The sequence below is a fragment of the Hemiscyllium ocellatum genome, chromosome 3, assembly GCF_020745735.1.
Source record: "Hemiscyllium ocellatum isolate sHemOce1 chromosome 3, sHemOce1.pat.X.cur, whole genome shotgun sequence".
Classification (NCBI taxonomy): domain Eukaryota; kingdom Metazoa; phylum Chordata; class Chondrichthyes; order Orectolobiformes; family Hemiscylliidae; genus Hemiscyllium; species Hemiscyllium ocellatum.
The window spans coordinates 2184282-2203995 of NC_083403.1; the positions used below are offsets into that span (position 1 = coordinate 2184282).

The 19714-nt window shown below is 60.4% G+C and overlaps 1 protein-coding gene across 1 annotated transcript in view; it reads left to right on the top strand.

Moving 5' to 3' along the window:
- Nucleotides 1-11790, top strand: part of LOC132830166 (calpain-1 catalytic subunit-like) — a 109765-nt gene extending 97975 nt beyond the window's left edge. The window contains exon 22 of the mRNA XM_060847707.1: nucleotides 11064-11790. Coding sequence (XP_060703690.1) covers nucleotides 11064-11090 — 27 coding nt within the window. The 3' untranslated portion in view covers nucleotides 11091-11790. The remainder of the gene's footprint in view (nucleotides 1-11063) is intronic.
- The last annotated feature ends 7924 nt before the right edge of the window (nucleotides 11791-19714 follow it).

Consider the following 19714-nt stretch of genomic DNA (forward strand, 5'->3'; position numbering starts at 1 on the left):
CCTGGGAATTGGGGACAGGTCCCAGACAGGCCTGGGTATTGGGGACAGGTCCCAGACAGGCCTGGGCATTGGGGACAGGTCCCAGACAGGCCTGGGTATTGGGGACAGGTCCCAGACAGACCTGGGTATTGGGGACAGGTCCCAGACAGACCTGGGTACTGGGGACAGGTCCCAGACAGACCTGGGCATTGGGGACAGGTCCCAGACAGACCTGGGCATTGGGGACAGGTCCCAGACAGGCCTGGGTATTGGGGACAGGTCCCAGACAGACCTGGGCATTGGGGACAGGTCCCAGACAGACCTGGATATTGGGGACAGGTCCCAGACAGGCCTGGGTATTGGGGACAGGTCCCAGACAGACCTGGGCATTGGGGACAGGTCCCAGACAGACCTGGGAATTGGGGACAGGTCCCAGACAGGCCTGGGTATTGGGGACAGGTCCCAGACAGACCTGGGCATTGGGGACAGGTCCCAGACAGACCTGGGCATTGGGGACAGGTCACAGACAGGCCTGGGTATTGGGGACAGGTCCCAGACAGACCTGGGTATTGGGGACAGGTCCCAGACAGACCTGGGTACTGGGGACAGGTCCCAGACAGACCTGGGCATTGGGGACAGGTCCCAGACAGACCTGGGCATTGGGGACAGGTCCCAGACAGGCCTGGGTATTGGGGTCAGGTCCCAGACAGACCTGGGTATTGGGGACAGGTCCCAGACAGACCTGGGTATTGGGGACAGCTCCCAGACAGACCTGGGTATTGGGGACAGGTCCCAGACAGGCCTGGGTATTGGGGACAGGTCCCAGACAGGCCTGGGTACTGGGGACAGCTCCCAGACAGACCTGGGTACTGGGGACAGGTCCCAGACAGACCTGGGCATTGGGGACAGCTCCCAGACAGACCTGGGTACTGGGGACAGCTCCCAGACAGACCTGGGTACTGGGGTCAGGTCCCAGACAGACCTGGGTATTGGGGACAGGTCCCAGACAGACCTGGGTATTGGGGACAGCTCCCAGACAGACCTGGGTATTGGGGACTGGTCCCAGACAGACCTGGGTATTGGGGTCAGGTCCCAGACAGACCTGGGTATTGGGGACAGGTCCCAGACAGACCTGGGTACTGGGGACAGGTCCCAGACAGCCCTGGGTATTGGGGACAGGTCCCAGACAGACCTGGGTATTGGGGACAGCTCCCAGACAGACCTGGGTATTGGGGACAGGTCCCAGACAGACCTGGGTATTGGGGTCAGGTCCCAGACAGACCTGGGTATTGGGGACAGCTCCCAGACAGACCTGGATATTGGGGGCAGGTCCCAGACAGACCTGGGTACTGGGGACAGGTCCCAGACAGGCCTGGGTATTGGGGACAGGTCCCAGACAGACCTGGGTATTGGGGACAGGTCCCAGACAGGCCTAGGCATTGGGGACAGGTCCCAGACAGACCTCGGTACTGGAGACAGGTCCCAGACAGACCTGGGTACTGGGGTCAGGTCCCAGACAGACCTGGGTATTGGGGACAGGTCCCAGACAGACCTGGGTACTGGGGTCAGGTCCCAGACAGACCTGGGTTCTGGGGTCAGGTCCCAGACAGACCTGGGTATTGGGGACAGCTCCCAGACAGCCCTGGGTACTGGGGACAGCTCCCAGACAGCCCTGGGTACTGGGGACAGGTCCCAGACAGACCTGGGCATTGGGGACAGGTCCCAGACAGACCTGGGCATTGGGGACAGCTCCCAGACAGACCTGGGTATTGGGGTCAGGTCCCAGACAGACCTGGGCATTGGGGACAGGTCCCAGACAGACCTGGGCATTGGGGACAGCTCCCAGACAGACCTGGGTATTGGGGACAGGTCCCAGACAGACCTGGGTATTGGGGACAGGTCCCAGACAGACCTGGGTATTGGGGACAGGTCCCAGACAGACCTGGGCATTGGGGACAGGTCCCAGACAGACCTGGATATTGGGGACAGATCCCAGACAGGTCTGGGTATTGGGGACAGGTCCCAGACAGACCTGGGCATTGGGGACAGGTCCCAGACAGACCTGGGAATTGGGGACAGGTCCCAGACAGGCCTGGGTATTGGGGACAGGTCCCAGACAGACCTGGGCATTGGGGACAGGTCCCAGACAGGCGTGGGTATTGGGGACAGGTCCCAGACAGACCTGGGTATTGGGGACAGGTCCCAGACAGACCTGGGTACTGGGGACAGGTCCCAGACAGACCTGGGCATTGGGGACAGGTCCCAGACAGACCTGGGCATTGGGGACAGGTCCCAGACAGGCCTGGGTATTGGGGACAGGTCCCAGACAGACCTGGGCATTGGGGACAGGTCCCAGACAGACCTGGATATTGGGGACAGGTCCCAGACAGGCCTGGGTATTGGGGACAGGTCCCAGACAGACCTGGGCATTGGGGACAGGTCCCAGACTGACCTGGGAATTGGGGACAGGTCCCAGACAGGCCTGGGTATTGGGGACAGGTCCCAGACAGACCTGGGCATTGGGGACAGGTCCCAGACAGACCTGGGCATTGGGGACAGGTCCCAGACAGGCCTGGGTATTGGGGACAGGTCCCAGACAGACCTGGGTATTGGGGACAGGTCCCAGACAGACCTGGGTACTGGGGACAGGTCCCAGACAGACCTGGGCATTGGGGACAGGTCCCAGACAGACCTGGGCATTGGGGACAGGTCCCAGACAGGCCTGGGTATTGGGGTCAGGTCCCAGACAGACCTGGGTATTGGGGACAGGTCCCAGACAGACCTGGGTATTGGGGACAGGTCCCAGACAGACCTGGGTATTGGGGTCAGGTCCCAGACAGACCTGGGTATTGGGGACAGGTCCCAGACAGACCTGGGTATTGGGGACAGGTCCCAGACAGACCTGGGTATTGGGGACAGCTCCCAGACAGACCTGGGTATTGGGGACAGCTCCCAGACAGACCTGGGTATTGGGGACAGGTCCCAGACAGACCTGGGTATTGGGGACAGGTCCCAGACAGACCTGGGTATTGGGGACAGCTCCCAGACAGACCTGGGTATTGGGGACAGGTCCCAGACAGACCTGGGTATTGGGGACAGGTCCCAGACAGGCCTGGGTACTGGGGACAGCTCCCAGACAGACCTGGGTACTGGGGACAGGTCCCAGACAGACCTGGGTATTGGGGACAGCTCCTAGACAGACCTGGGTACTGGGGACAGCTCCCAGACAGACCTGGGTACTGGGGTCAGGTCCCAGACAGACCTGGGTATTGGGGACAGGTCCCAGACAGACCTGGGTATTGGGGACAGGTCCCAGACAGACCTGGGTATTGGGGACAGGTCCCAGACAGACCTGGGTATTGGGGACAGGTCCCAGACAGACCTGGGTACTGGGGACAGGTCCCAGACAGACCTGGATATTGGGGACAGGTCCCAGACAGACCTGGATATTGGGGACAGGTCCCAGACAGACCTGGGTATTGGGGACAGGTCCCAGACAGACCTGGATATTGGGGACAGGTCCCAGACAGACCTGGGTATTGGGGACAGGTCCCAGACAGACCTGGGTATTGGGGACAGGTCCCAGACAGGCCTGGGTATTGGGGACAGGTCCCAGACAGACCTGGGTATTGGGGACAGGTCCCAGACAGACCTGGGTATTGGGGACAGGTCCCAGACAGACCTGGGTATTGGGGACAGGTCCCAGACAGGCCTGGGTATTGGGGACAGGTCCCAGACAGGCCTGGGTATTGGGGACAGGTCCCAGACAGACCTGGGTATTGGGGACAGGTCCCAGACAGGCCTGGGTACTGGGGACAGGTCCCAGACAGACCTGGGTACTGGGGACAGGTCCCAGACAGGCCTGGGTATTGGGGACAGGTCCCAGACAGACCTGGGTATTGGGGACAGGTCCCAGACAGACCTGGGCATTGGGGACAGGTCCCAGACAGACCTGGGTATTGGGGACAGGTCCCAGACAGACCTGGGTATTGGGGTCAGGTCCCAGACAGACCTGGGTATTGGGGACAGGTCCCAGACAGGCCTGGGTATTGGGGACAGGTCCCAGACAGGCCTGGGTATTGGGGACAGGTCCCAGACAGACCTGGGTATTGGGGACAGGTCCCAGACAGACCTGGGTACTGGGGACAGCTCCCAGACAGGCCTGGGTATTGGGGACAGGTCCCAGACAGACCTGGGTATTGGGGACAGGTCCCAGACAGACCTGGGTACTGGGGACAGCTCCCAGACAGACCTGGGTATTGGGGTCAGGTCCCAGACAGACCTGGATATTGGGGACAGGTCCCAGACAGACCTGGGTACTGGGGTCAGGTCCCAGACAGACCTGGGTATTGGGGTCAGGTCCCAGACAGACCTGGATATTGGGGACAGGTCCCAGACAGACCTGGGTATTGGGGTCAGGTCCCAGACAGACCTGGGTATTGGGGACAGGTCCCAGACAGACCTGGGTATTGGGGTCAGGTCCCAGACAGACCTGGGTATTGGGGTCAGGTCCCAGACAGACCTGGATATTGGGGACAGGTCCCAGACAGACCTGGGCATTGGGGACAGGTCCCAGACAGGCCTGGGTATTGGGGTCAGGTCCCAGACAGACCTGGGTATTGGGGTCAGGTCCCAGACAGACCTGGATATTGGGGACAGGTCCCAGACAGACCTGGGTATTGGGGACAGGTCCCAGACAGACCTGGGTATTGGGGACAGGTCCCAGACAGCCCTGGGTATTGGGGACAGGTCCCAGACAGCCCTGGGTATTGGGGACAGGTCCCAGACAGCCCTGGGTATTGGGGACAGGTCCCAGACAGCCCTGGGTATTGGGGACAGGTCCCAGACAGGCCTGGGTATTGGGGACAGGTCCCAGACAGACCTGGGTATTGGGGACAGGTCCCAGACAGACCTGGATATTGGGGACAGGTCCCAGACAGACCTCGGTATTGGGGACAGGTCCCAGACAGACCTGGGTATTGGGGACAGGTCCCAGACAGGCCTGGGTATTGGGGACAGCTCCCAGACAGCCCTGGGTATTGGGGACAGGTCCCAGACAGGCCTGGGAATTGGGGACAGGTCCCAGACAGACCTGGGTATTGGGGACAGGTCCCAGACAGACCTGGATATTGGGGTCAGGTCCCAGACAGACCTGGGTATTGGGGTCAGGTCCCAGACAGACCTGGGTATTGGGGACAGGTCCCAGACAGACCTGGGTATTGGGGACAGGTCCCAGACAGCCCTGGGTATTGGGGACAGGTCCCAGACAGACCTGGGCATTGGGGACAGGTCCCAGACAGACCTGGGTATTGGGGACAGGTCCCAGACAGACCTGGATATTGGGGTCAGGTCCCAGACAGACCTGGGTATTGGGGACAGGTCCCAGACAGACCTGGGTATTGGGGACAGGTCCCAGACAGCCCTGGGTATTGGGGACAGGTCCCAGACAGACCTGGATATTGGGGTCAGGTCCCAGACAGCCCTGGGTATTGGGGACAGGTCCCAGACAGACCTGGATATTGGGGTCAGGTCCCAGACAGCCCTGGGTATTGGGGACAGGTCCCAGACAGCCCTGGGTATTGGGGTCAGGTCCCAGACAGCCCTGGGTACTGGGGACAGGTCCCAGACAGCCCTGGGTATTGGGGACAGGTCCCAGACAGCCCTGGGTATTGGGGACAGGTCCCAGACAGACCTGGGTATTGGGGACAGGTCCCAGACAGACCTGGGTACTGGGGACAGCTCCCAGACAGACCTGGGTATTGGGGACAGGTCCCAGACAGACCTGGGTACTGGGGACAGCTCCCAGACAGACCTGGATATTGGGGTCAGGTCCCAGACAGCCCTGGGTATTGGGGACAGGTCCCAGACAGCCCTGGGTATTGGGGACAGGTCCCAGACAGACCTGGGTATTGGGGTCAGGTCCCAGACAGCCCTGGGTACTGGGGACAGGTCCCAGACAGCCCTGGGTATTGGGGACAGGTCCCAGACAGACCTGGATATTGGGGTCAGGTCCCAGACAGCCCTGGGTATTGGGGACAGGTCCCAGACAGACCTGGATATTGGGGTCAGGTCCCAGACAGCCCTGGGTATTGGGGACAGGTCCCAGACAGCCCTGGGTATTGGGGTCAGGTCCCAGACAGCCCTGGGTACTGGGGACAGGTCCCAGACAGCCCTGGGTATTGGGGACAGGTCCCAGACAGCCCTGGGTACTGGGGACAGGTCCCAGACAGCCCTGGGTATTGGGGACAGGTCCCAGACAGCCCTGGGTACTGGGGACAGGTCCCAGACAGCCCTGGGTATTGGGGACAGGTCCCAGACAGCCCTGGGTATTGGGGACAGGTCCCAGACAGACCTGGGTATTGGGGTCAGGTCCCAGACAGCCCTGGGTATTGGGGACAGGTCCCAGACAGACCTGGGTACTGGGGACAGCTCCCAGACAGACCTGGGTATTGGGGACAGGTCCCAGACAGACCTGGGTACTGGGGACAGCTCCCAGACAGACCTGGGTATTGGGGTCAGGTCCCAGACAGCCCTGGGTATTGGGGACAGGTCCCAGACAGCCCTGGGTATTGGGGACAGGTCCCAGACAGACCTGGGTATTGGGGTCAGGTCCCAGACAGCCCTGGGTACTGGGGACAGGTCCCAGACAGCCCTGGGTATTGGGGACAGGTCCCAGACAGACCTGGATATTGGGGTCAGGTCCCAGACAGCCCTGGGTATTGGGGACAGGTCCCAGACAGACCTGGATATTGGGGACAGGTCCCAGACAGCCCTGGGTATTGGGGACAGGTCCCAGACAGACCTGGGTATTGGGGACAGGTCCCAGACAGACCTGGGTATTGGGGACAGGTCCCAGACAGCCCTGGGTATTGGGGACAGGTCCCAGACAGACCTGGGTATTGGGGACAGGTCCCAGACAGACCTGGGTACTGGGGACAGCTCCCAGACAGACCTGGGTATTGGGGACAGGTCCCAGACAGACCTGGGTACTGGGGACAGCTCCCAGACAGACCTGGGTATTGGGGTCAGGTCCCAGACAGCCCTGGGTATTGGGGACAGGTCCCAGACAGCCCTGGGTATTGGGGACAGGTCCCAGACAGACCTGGATATTGGGGTCAGGTCCCAGACAGCCCTGGGTATTGGGGACAGGTCCCAGACAGACCTGGATATTGGGGTCAGGTCCCAGACAGCCCTGGGTATTGGGGACAGGTCCCAGACAGCCCTGGGTATTGGGGACAGGTCCCAGACAGCCCTGGGTATTGGGGACAGGTCCCAGACAGACCTGGGTACTGGGGACAGGTCCCAGACAGCCCTGGGTACTGGGGACAGGTCCCAGACAGACCTGGGTATTGGGGACAGGTCCCAGACAGACCTGGGTACTGGGGACAGGTCCCAGACAGCCCTGGGTATTGGGGACAGGTCCCAGACAGACCTGGGTATTGGGGACAGGTCCCAGACAGACCTGGGTATTGGGGTCAGGTCCCAGACAGACCTGGATATTGGGGGCAGGTCCCAGACAGACCTGGGTACTGGGGACAGCTCCCAGACAGACCTGGGTATTGGGGTCAGGTCCCAGACAGCCCTGGGTATTGGGGACAGGTCCCAGACAGCCCTGGGTATTGGGGACAGGTCCCAGACAGACCTGGGTACTGGGGACAGCTCCCAGACAGACCTGGGTATTGGGGACAGGTCCCAGACAGACCTGGGTACTGGGGACAGCTCCCAGACAGACCTGGGTATTGGGGACAGGTCCCAGACAGACCTGGGTATTGGGGTCAGGTCCCAGACAGCCCTGGGTATTGGGGACAGGTCCCAGACAGACCTGGGTATTGGGGTCAGGTCCCAGACAGCCCTGGGTATTGGGGTCAGGTCCCAGACAGCCCTGGGTACTGGGGACAGGTCCCAGACAGCCCTGGGTATTGGGGACAGGTCCCAGACAGACCTGGGTATTGGGGTCAGGTCCCAGACAGCCCTGGGTACTGGGGACAGGTCCCAGACAGACCTGGGTATTGGGGACAGGTCCCAGACAGACCTGGGTATTGGGGTCAGGTCCCAGACAGCCCTGGGTATTGGGGACAGGTCCCAGACAGACCTGGGTATTGGGGACAGGTCCCAGACAGACCTGGGTATTGGGGTCAGGTCCCAGACAGACCTGGGTATTGGGGACAGGTCCCAGACAGCCCTGGGTATTGGGGTCAGGTCCCAGACAGCCCTGGGTATTGGGGTCAGGTCCCAGACAGCCCTGGGTATTGGGGACAGGTCCCAGACAGACCTGGGTATTGGGGTCAGGTCCCAGACAGCCCTGGGTATTGGGGTCAGGTCCCAGACAGCCCTGGGTATTGGGGACAGGTCCCAGACAGACCTGGGTATTGGGGTCAGGTCCCAGACAGCCCTGGGTATTGGGGTCAGGTCCCAGACAGCCCTGGGTATTGGGGACAGGTCCCAGACAGACCTGGGTATTGGGGTCAGGTCCCAGACAGCCCTGGGTATTGGGGTCAGGTCCCAGACAGCCCTGGGTACTGGGGACAGGTCCCAGACAGCCCTGGGTATTGGGGACAGGTCCCAGACAGACCTGGGTATTGGGGTCAGGTCCCAGACAGCCCTGGGTATTGGGGTCAGGTCCCAGACAGCCCTGGGTATTGGGGACAGGTCCCAGACAGACCTGGGTATTGGGGTCAGGTCCCAGACAGCCCTGGGTATTGGGGTCAGGTCCCAGACAGCCCTGGGTACTGGGGACAGGTCCCAGACAGCCCTGGGTATTGGGGACAGGTCCCAGACAGACCTGGGTATTGGGGACAGGTCCCAGACAGACCTGGGTACTGGGGACAGGTCCCAGACAGCCCTGGGTATTGGTGACAGGTCCCAGACAGCCCTGGGTATTGGGGACAGGTCCCAGACAGACCTGGGTATTGGGGACAGGTCCCAGACAGCCCTGGGTATTGGGGTCAGGTCCCAGACAGGCCTGGGTATTGGGGACAGGTCCCAGACAGCCCTGGGTATTGGGGTCAGGTCCCAGACAGCCCTGGGTATTGGGGACAGGTCCCAGACAGCCCTGGGTATTGGGGACAGGTCCCAGACAGACCTGGGTATTGGGGACAGGTCCCAGACAGCCCTGGGTATTGGGGACAGGTCCCAGACAGACCTGGGTATTGGGGACAGGTCCCAGACAGACCTGGGTACTGGGGACAGCTCCCAGACAGACCTGGGTATTGGGGACAGGTCCCAGACAGACCTGGGTATTGGGGTCAGGTCCCAGACAGCCCTGGGTATTGGGGACAGGTCCCAGACAGCCCTGGGTATTGGGGACAGGTCCCAGACAGACCTGGGTACTGGGGACAGGTCCCAGACAGCCCTGGGTATTGGGGTCAGGTCCCAGACAGACCTGGGTATTGGGGACAGGTCCCAGACAGCCCTGGGTATTGGGGACAGGTCCCAGACAGACCTGGGTACTGGGGACAGGTCCCAGACAGCCCTGGGTATTGGGGACAGGTCCCAGACAGACTTGGGTACTGGGGACAGCTCCCAGACAGACCTGGGTATTGGGGACAGGTCCCAGACAGCCCTGGGTATTGGGGACAGGTCCCAGACAGACCTGGGTACTGGGGACAGCTCCCAGACAGACCTGGGTATTGGGGACAGGTCCCAGACAGACCTGGGCATTGGGGACAGGTCCCAGACAGACCTGGGTATTGGGGACAGGTCCCAGACAGACCTGGGTATTGGGGTCAGGTCCCAGACAGCCCTGGGTATTGGGGACAGGTCCCAGACAGACCTGGGTATTGGGGACAGGTCCCAGACAGACCTGGGTATTGGGGACAGGTCCCAGACAGACCTGGGTATTGGGGTCAGGTCCCAGACAGCCCTGGGTATTGGGGACAGGTCCCAGACAGACCTGGGTATTGGGGACAGCTCCCAGACAGGCCTGGGTATTGGGGACAGGTCCCAGACAGCCCTGGGTATTGGGGACAGGTCCCAGACAGACCTGGGTATTGGGGACAGGTCCCAGACAGACCTGGGTATTGGGGACAGGTCCCAGACAGACCTGGGTATTGGGGTCAGGTCCCAGACAGCCCTGGGTACTGGGGTCAGGTCCCAGACAGACCTGGGTATTGGGGACAGGTCCCAGACAGCCCTGGGTACTGGGGACAGGTCCCAGACAGCCCTGGGTATTGGGGACAGGTCCCAGACAGACCTGGGTATTGGGGACAGGTCCCAGACAGCCCTGGGTACTGGGGTCAGGTCCCAGACAGACCTGGGTATTGGGGACAGGTCCCAGACAGCCCTGGGTATTGGGGACAGGTCCCAGACAGCCCTGGGTATTGGGGACAGGTCCCAGACAGACCTGGGCATTGGGGACAGGTCCCAGACAGCCCTGGGTACTGGGGACATGCCCTCCCCCTGTATTGGGGACCCCCCCTCCCTCCCCCTCCCGGTCGTGTGAGTAGGGGCTGCCCCTGTGATGGTCTGTGTCCCTGTTGCTGTGTGTGGGGAATGTGTGCATTTTCCAGTTGGGCCTGACTCCGCCTGCCCCCTCTCTCCCTCCCTCCCTCTATCTCTCTCTCACCCTCCCTCTCTCTCTCTCTCTCACCCTCCCTCTATCTCTCCCTCCCTCTATCTCCCTCCCTCTATCTCTCCCCCTCCCCCTCTCCCTCCCTCCCTCTATCTCTCCCCCTCCCTCCCTCTCTCCCTCCCTCTCTCCCTCCCTCTCTCTCTCTCTATCCCTCCCTCCCTCTCTCTCTCTCCCTCCCCCCTCTCCCTCCCCCTCTCTCCCTCCCTGTCTCTCTCTCTCCCCCCCCTCTACCCCCTCTCTCTCTCCACTCTCCCTCCCCTCTCTCTCTCCCTCCCCCCTCTCTCTCCCCCCTCTCTCCCCCCGTCTCTCTCTCTCCCTCTCTCTCTCTCACCCTCCCTCTCTCTCTCTCTCCCTCTCTCTCTCTCCCTCCCTCTATCTCTCCCTCCCTCTATCTCCCTCCCTCTATCTCTCCCCCTCCCTTTCTCTCTCCCTCCCCCTCCCTCTCACCCTCCCCTTCCGTCCCTCCCCCTCTCTCTCTCCCCCTCCCTCTCCCTCCCCCCCTCTGTGTTCACAGTGGCTGTCTTTGACCATGTCGGGGTAGAAATCCAGATGAAGATGCCGAGATTGCGAGTGACTCCTTCCTGCTTCCCACCGTGTATCAGCCTATGGCCCTGTATGTAGCCTGTTTGATGGAACGGGCCCCGGAGCGACTCTGAGGAGCCTGTTTACTCAGAGTCCGATGAAACTATGCAAAAACCTTCACCAGGACACAGTGCAGGCCCCAGTCCCTCAGAAACTGACTCTTCAACTACTGCCCCATTCCCCCCCCCCCCAATGTGGGATTGGCCTGGTCTGGTCTGGTCTGGTCTGGTCTGGCCTGGCCTGGTCCGGCCTACAATGATAACCACTAAAACTGTCAGGCAACCTCACAGTTTGACGTCTTCCATACAGCTCCTGGTTCAGACCCTGCCCAGACCCCAGCTCTCAGCCCCCAGGCTCCTCTCCCAGCTGCTGTGTCCAGGTGAGAGAGCTGGGTGTGGGTGCCTCTGGGTGACGGTGATCCTGGGGACTGGCTGTGATTTCCCAGAGCTGCTGCACTGGTGCCTGGTGAGATGGTGTTGATGTAACTGACTGCGCACTCTGCTAAACCCTCTCTCTTCACCCAATTAATAAAGTGTTTGCTGTGTGACTTCTTTCTGCATTGATTCTCCAGTCAATAGCTGTGAAAGTTTCTAACTGTGCTCACAGTCCCTGGAGACAGTATTACCTTTGACAATAAATCAGTAAAGGATTATTGTAAACCCTTTGTGTCTCCATTACTGGGTCACAGTCGGGGGTGGGGAGGGAGGTGGGTGCTGCAAATATATCACTGATTCTTCAGTGAGGTTAGTCTTCAGACAGAGCTGAAAATGTGGTGCTGGAAAAGTGCAGCAGGTCAGGCAGCATCCGAGGAGCAGGAGAATCGACGTTTCAGGCAAAATCCTTCATTCCTGATAAAACAGAGACCAATCCAGCACAGAACAGGCCCTTCGGCCCTCGATGTTGCCCCGAACTGTGAACTATTCTCAGCCCGTCCCCCTACACTATCCCACCATCATCCATGTGTTTATCCAAGGATGGTTTAAATCTCCCTAATGTGGCTGAGTTGTCTACATTAGCAGGTAGGGCATTCCACGCCCTTACCACTCTCTGAGTAAAGAACCTGCCTCTGACATCTGTCTTAAATCTATCACCCCTCAGTTTGTAGTTATGCCCCTCGTACACACTCATGTCACCATCCTCCCTGTCTCCCCTATCTAATCCCCTGACCATCTTGTATGTCTCTATCAAATCCCCTCTTAACCTTCTTCTCTCCAATGAGAACAGACCCAAGTCCCTCAGCCTTTCCTCATAAGACCTTCCCTCCAGATCAGAGCTGAAAGTGTGTTGCTGGAAAAGCGCAGCAGGTCAGGCAGCATCCAAGGAGCAGGAGAATCGACGTTTCAGGCATAAGCCCTTCATCAGGAATGAGGAGAGGGTGCCAGGCAGGCTAAGATAAAAGGTAGGGAGGAGGGACTTGGGGGAGGGGCGATGGAGGTGGGATAGGTGGAAGGAGGTCAAGGTGAGGGTGATAGGCCGGAGTGGGGTGGGGGCGGAGAGGTCAGGAAGGAGATTGCAGGTTAGGAGGGCGGTGCTGAGTTGAGGGAACCGACTGAGACAAGGTTGGGGGAGGGGAAATGAGGAAACTGGAGAAATCTGAGTTCATCCCTTGTGGTTGGAGGGTTCCCAGGCGGAAGATGAGGCGCTCCTCCTCCAGCCGTCGTGTTGTTGTGTTCTGCCGGTGGAGGAGTCCAAGGACCTGCATGTCCTCGGTGGAGTGGGAGGGAGAGTTAAAGTGTTGAGCCACGGGGTGGTTGGGTTGGTTGGTCCAGGCGTCCCAGAGGTGTTCCCTGAAGCGTTCCGCAAGTAGGCGGCCCATCTCCCCAATATAGAGGAGGCCACATCGGGTGCAGCGGATATGGAAGGATCCCTTGGGGCCTTGGAGAGAAGTGAGGGAGGAGGTGTGGGCGCAAGCTTTGCATTTCCTGCGGTTGCAGGGGAAGGTGCCGGGAGTGGAAGTTGGGTTGGTGGGGGGTGTGGATCTGACGAGGGAGTCATGAAGGGAGTGGTCTTTTCGGAACGCTGATAGGGGAGGGGAGGGAAATATATCCCTGGTGGTGGGGTCCGTTTGGAGGTGGCGGAAATGACGGCGGATGATACGTTGTATGCGGAGGTTGGTGGGGTGGTAGGTGAGGACCAGTGGGGTTCTGTCTTGGTGGCGGTTGGAGGGGCGGGGCTCAAGGGCAGAGGAGCGGGAAGTGGAGGAGATGAGGTGGAGGGCATCGTCGATCACGTTTGGGGGGAATCTGCGGTCCTTGAAGAAGGAGGCCATCTGGGCTGTGCGGTGTTGGAACTGGTCCTCCTGGGAGCAGATGCGGCGGAGGCGAAGGAATTGGGAATATGGGATGGTGTTTTTACAGGAGGCAGGGCAACATGTTCAGCTGATATCTCTCCCTGTTCCTCACCTCACTATCACGTGGCACCGGTAACAAACCAGAGATAACAACTCTGTTTGTTCTAGCTCTCAGCTTCCACCCTAGCTCCCTGAAATCCTGCCTTCCATCCCTATCCCTCTTTCTACCGATGTCGTTGGTACCTGGGTGGACCACGACTTGAGGCTGGTCACCCTCTCCCTTCAGGACCCCAAAGATACGATCTGAGACATCACGGACCCTGACCCAACAGAATTCAAAATGGTATTGTTGTTTTTCAGGGGAACGACCACAGGGGATCCCTCCACTGACTGCATTTTCCCCTTCGAACAGTCACCCAGCTTTCTTTGTGCTGAGGAGTAACTACTTCCCTGTAACTCTTATCGATCACAGCCTCTGCCTCCTGAATAATCCGAGGTTCATCCAGCTCCTGCTCCAGTTCCCTAACACGGTCTTGGAGGAGCGAGAGTTGGGTGCACATCCTGCAGATGGACTTGGATGGGACACTATTGGTGTCCCTGACCTCAAACATCCTGCAGGAGGACCGTTCCTCTCCCTGCACTGCCATCCCTGCCAGTCCCCTAGTCACAAAGTCAAAAAGAAGAGACGCTTACCTTGGTGTTTAAAGTTAGAGGAGGTGGGACTGAGACAAGGTGGGGGGAGGGGAAATGAGGAAACTGGAGAAATCTGAGTTCATCCCTTGTGGTTGGAGGGTTCCCAGGCGGAAGATGAGGCGCTCTTCCTCCAACCGTCGTGCTGTTATGTTCTGGCAATGGAGGAGGCCAAGGACCTGCACGTCCTCGGTGGATTGGGAGGGAGAGTTAAAGTGTTACGGCCCTACAAAGGTCGGGTCTCAGGTGAGGGAAACACTTATAAAGCTGGACGGAAATAAAAAAAGAACCCTCCTTTCTCAGAAGCCTCTGCTCTCCGATGTCAAATGTAAAAACTCAAAGCAGTGACTCACCCCTGAGCCAAGCTCCCAGCCTGTGGCTTGCTGCTGAAAAACACAAACTGATGAAGGGTCTTGGCCGAAACCTCGATCCTCCTGCTGCTCGGATGCTGCCTGACCTGCTGTGCTCTTCCAGCAACACACACGAGTCTTCAGATGGACTCAGTCTGTGTAACACTGTCAGAGGAGAGGGCAAAGGCTTCGGACCCCCGGCAGGTTAGAGTGGGTCTTCCGAAACACCACCACGTTGTGACACAAAACCTTCGGGACATCAGCAACACCATCAACTGGACATCCCCAACCGGGGCAGAGCATTTACCAGTGGGATCAGCACGAGAACAGGGGGACCCAGAAACTGGGGAGCAGTCACTATATCAACAGCCCTCATCCACAATCACTCACTGGGACTGGGAGGCAAGGGACATGGGATAGCGCAGCCAGCAGGGAAACAGCAGGGAACATCACAGACAGCAGGGAACGTCACAGACAGCAGGGAACATCAGGGACAGCAGGGAACATCAGGGACAGCAGGGAACGTCACAGACAGCAGGGAACATCACAGACAACAGGGAACATCACAGACAGCAGGGAACATCACAGACAGCAGGGAACGTCACAGACAACAGGGAACATCACAGACAGCAGGGAACGTCACAGACAGCAGGGAACATCACAGACAGCAGGGAACGTCACAGACAGCAGGGAACATCAGGGACATCAGGGAACGTCACTGACAGCAGGGAACATCAGGGACAGCAGGGAACGTCACAGACAGCAGGGAACGTCACAGACAGCAGGGAACATCAGGGACATCAGGGAACGTCACTGACAGCAGGGAACGTCACAGACAGCAGGGAACGTCACAGACAGCAGGGAAACACCACAGCAGGGAACGTCACAGACAGCAGGGAACATCACAGACAACAGGGAACGTCACAGACAGCAGGGAACGTCACAGACAGCAGGGAACATCAGGGACATCAGGGAACGTCACTGACAGCAGGGAACGTCGTAGAGAGCAGGGAACGTCAGGGACAGCAGGGAACGTCACAGACAGCAGGGAACATCAGGGACAGCAGGGAACGTCACTGACAGCAGGGAACGTCACAGACAGCAGGGGACATCAAGGACAGCAGGGAACATCACAGACAGCAGGGAACGTCATAGAGAGCAGGGAACGTCAGGGACAGCAGGGAACGTCACAGACAGCAGGGAACATCAGGGACAGCAGGGAACGTCACAGACAGCAGGGAACGTCACAGACAGCAGGGAACATCAGGGACAGCAGGGAACATCAGGGACAGCAGGGATCGTCACAGACAGCAGGGAACGTCACAGACAGCAGGGAACGTCAGGGACAGCAGGGAATGTCAGGGACAGCAGGGAACATCAGGGACAGCAGGGATCGTCACAGACAGCAGGGAACGTCACAGACAGCAGGGAACGTCACAGACAGAAGGGAACATCAGGGACAGCAGGGAACATCAGGGACAGCAGGGAATGTCACTGACTGCAGGGAACGTCACAGACAGCAGGGAACATCAGGGACAGCAGGGAACATCACAGAGAGCAGGGAACGTCACAGACAGCAGGGAACGTCACAGAGAGCAGGGAACGTCACAGACAGCAGGGAACATCGCAATATTCCACCTGGAATAACAGGACAATATTACACCAGCCGGGATTGTAACAGTACAATATTACACCAGCCAGGATTATAACAGGACAATATTACACCAGCCGGGATTGTAACAGGACAATATTACACCAGCCAGGATTGTAACAAGACAATATTACACCAGCCAGGATTATAACAGTACAATATTACACCAGCCGGGATTATAACAGTACAATATTACAATAGTACAATATTACACCAGCCGGGATTGTAACAGGACAATATTACACCAGCCAGGATTGTAACAGGACAATATTACACCAGCCAGGATTATAACAAGCCAATATTACACCAGCCAGGATTGTAACAGTACAATATTACACCAGCCGGGATTGTAACAGCACAATATTACACCAGCCAGGATTATAACAGGACAATATTACACCAGCCGGGATTGTAACAGGACAATATTACACAAGCCGGGATTATAACAGCACAATATTACACCAGCCAGGATTATAACAGGACAATATTACACCAGCCGGGTTTGTAACAGGACAATATTACACCAGCCGGGATTGTAACAGCACAATATTACACCAGCCAGGATTCTAACAGGACAATATTACACCAGCCAGGATTATAACAGGACAATATTACACCAGCCGGGATTATAACAGCACAATATTACACCAGCCGGGATTATAACAGTACAATATTACACCAGCCGGGATTACAATAGTACAATATTACACCAGCCGGGATTGTAACAGTGCAATATGATATAGAGTCATAGAGATGTACAGCATGGAAACAGACCCTTCGGTCCAACCTGTCCATGCTGACCAGATATCCAACCCAATCTCGTCCCACCTGCCAGCACCCGGCCCATATCCCTCCAAACCCTTCCTGTTCATCTACCCATCCAAATGCCTCTTAAATGTTGTAATTGTACCAGCCTCCACCACATCCTCTGGCAGCTCATTCCATACACGTACCACCATCAGTGTGAAAAAGTTGCCCCTTAGGTCTCTTTTATATCTTTCCCCTCTCACCCTAAACCTATGCCCTCTAGTTCTGGACTCCCTGATCCCAGGGAAAATACTTTGTCTATTTATCCTATCCAGGCCCCTCATAATTTTGTAAACCTCTATAAGGTCACCCCTCAGTCTCCCACGCTCCAGGGAAAACAGCCCCAGCCTGTTCAGCCTCTCCCTGTAGCTCAGATCCTCCAACCCTGGCAACATCCTTGTAAATCTTTTCTGAACCTTTCAAGTTTCACAACATCTTTCCAATAGGAAGGAGACCAGAATTGCACCCAATATTCCAATAGTGGCCTAACCAATGTCCTGTACAGCCGCAACATGACCTCCCAACTCCTGTACTCAATACTCTGACCAATAAAGGAAAGCATACCAACCACCTTTTTCACTATCCTATCTACCTGCGACTCCACTTTCAAGGAGCTATGAACCTGCACTCCAAGGTCTCTTTGTTCAGCAACACTCCCCAGGACCTTACCATTAAGTGTATAAGTCCTGCCCTGATTTGCTTTCCCAAAATGCAGCACATCGCATTTATCTGAATTAAACTCCATCTGCCACTTCTCAGCCCATTGGCCCATCTGGTCCAGATCCTGCTGTAATCTGAGGGAACCCCCGGTGAATATAATCCTAAATAATCCAGCCTCCCTCCATCACCACAACATCCTCCCTCAGGTAATACTCCAGGTGTGCTCTCCCCAAGGCCCTGTACCATTTATATTCCCACCAAAGCTCTGCATGTTCCTTTATTGCTGTGTTTTATGGTTCTGTGATAATATCAGAACTACAATTCCCAGCAGCCTCTCTGCCCGGGACGCAGCCGCGCTGAGGGCAATGGGCGAGGCAGGGCCGCGCTCGCCCCCTGGCGGTTGTCTCCGGTGCTGCAGGCGGGTCCGGTGCCGGGGCTGGCGCCGGTGGGCGGGGCCAGGGCCGGTGGGCGGGGCTGGCGCCGGGCCGCGCTCCCCACCCTGGCGGTTGTCTCCGGAGCTGCAGACGGGGGCCGGGGCCGGTGGGCGGTGCCGGTGCCGGTAGGCGGGGCTGGCGCCGGTCCGCGGTCCACCCCTGGCGGTTGTCTCCGGAGCTGCAGACGGGGTTGGTGGTGCCGGTGGGCGGGGCTGGTGCCGGTGGGCGGGGCTGGCGACGGGCCGCGCTCCCCCCCCGGCGGTTGTCTCCGGAGCTGCAGACAGGGCCGGTGATGGTGGGCGGGACTGGCGCCGGGCCGCGCTCACCCCCTGGCGGTTGTCTCCGGTGCCGGTGGGCGGGGCCGGGGCCGGTGGGCGGGGCTGGCGCCGGCCAGCGCTCCCCCTCCGGCGGTTGTCTCCGGAGCTGCGAGCGGGGCCGGGGCCGTTGCCGGTGGGCGGGGCCGGTGCCAGTGGGCGGGGCCGGCGCCGGGCCGCGCTCCCCCCCTTGCGGTTTGTCTCCGGAGGTACAGGCGGGGCCGGTGCCGGTGGGCGGGGCCGGTGCCGGTGGGCGGGGCCGGTGTCAGTGGGCGGGGCTGGCGCCGGGCCTCGCTCCCCCCGGCGGTTGTCTCCGGGACTGCAGGCGGGGCTGGCGCCGGTGGGCGCGGCCGGTGCCGCTGGGCGGGGCCGGCGCCGGGCCGCGCTCCCCCCCTGGCGGTTGTCTCCGGGGCTGCAGGCGGGGCCGGTGCCGGTGGGCGGGACTGGCGCCGGGCTGCGCTCCCCCCCTGGCGGTTGTCTCCGGTGCTGCAGGCGGGGCCGGGGCCGTTGGGCGGGGCTGGCGCCGTTGGGCGGGGCTGGCGCCGTTGGGCGGGACTGGCGCCGGGCCGCGCTCCCACCCTGGCGGCTGTCTCCGGGACTGCAGGCGGGGCCGGTGCCGGTGGGCGGGGCCGGTGCCGGTGGGCGGGGCTGGCGCCGGGCCGCGCTCCCCCCCTGGCGGTTGTCTCCGGTGCTGCAGGCGGGGCCGGGGCCGGTGGGCGGGGCTGGCGCCGTTGGGCGGGGCTGGCGCCGGGCCGCGCTCCCCCCCCTGGCGGTTGTCTCCGGGACTGCAGGCGGGGCCGGTGCCGGTGGGCGGGGCTGGCGCCGGTGGGCGGGTCTGGCGCCGGGCCGCGCTCTCCCCCTGGCGGTTGTCTCCGGGGCCGGTGGGCGAGGCCGGCGCCGGTGGGCGGGGCTGGCGCCGGGCCGCGCTCACCCCCTGGCGGTTGTCTCCGGGGCTGCAGGCGGGGCCTGTGTCGGTGGGCGGGGCCAGTGCCGGTGGGCGGGGCTGGCGCCGGGCCGCGCTCACCCCTGGCGGTTGTCTCCGGGGCCGGTGGGCGGGGCCGGCGCCGGGCCGCGCTCCCCCCTGGCGGTTGTCTCCGGTGCCGGTGGGCGGGGCCGGTGCCGGGGGCGTGGCCGGCGCCGGTGGGCGGGGCTGGCGCCGGGCCGCGCTCCCCCCGGCGGTTGTCTCCGGTGCCGGTGGGCGGGGCCGGTGCCGGGGGCGGGGCTGGCGCCGATGGGCGGGGCTGGCGCCGGGCCGCGCTCCCCCCCTGGCGGTTGTCTCCGGGGCTGCAGGCGGGGCCGGGCGCTGCAGTGCGGAGAAAAGGCGAGGATGGGGAGAGTGGGCGGCTGAGGGAGAGGAGGCGGCGGCGGGGAACCGGGCACCGGGGAG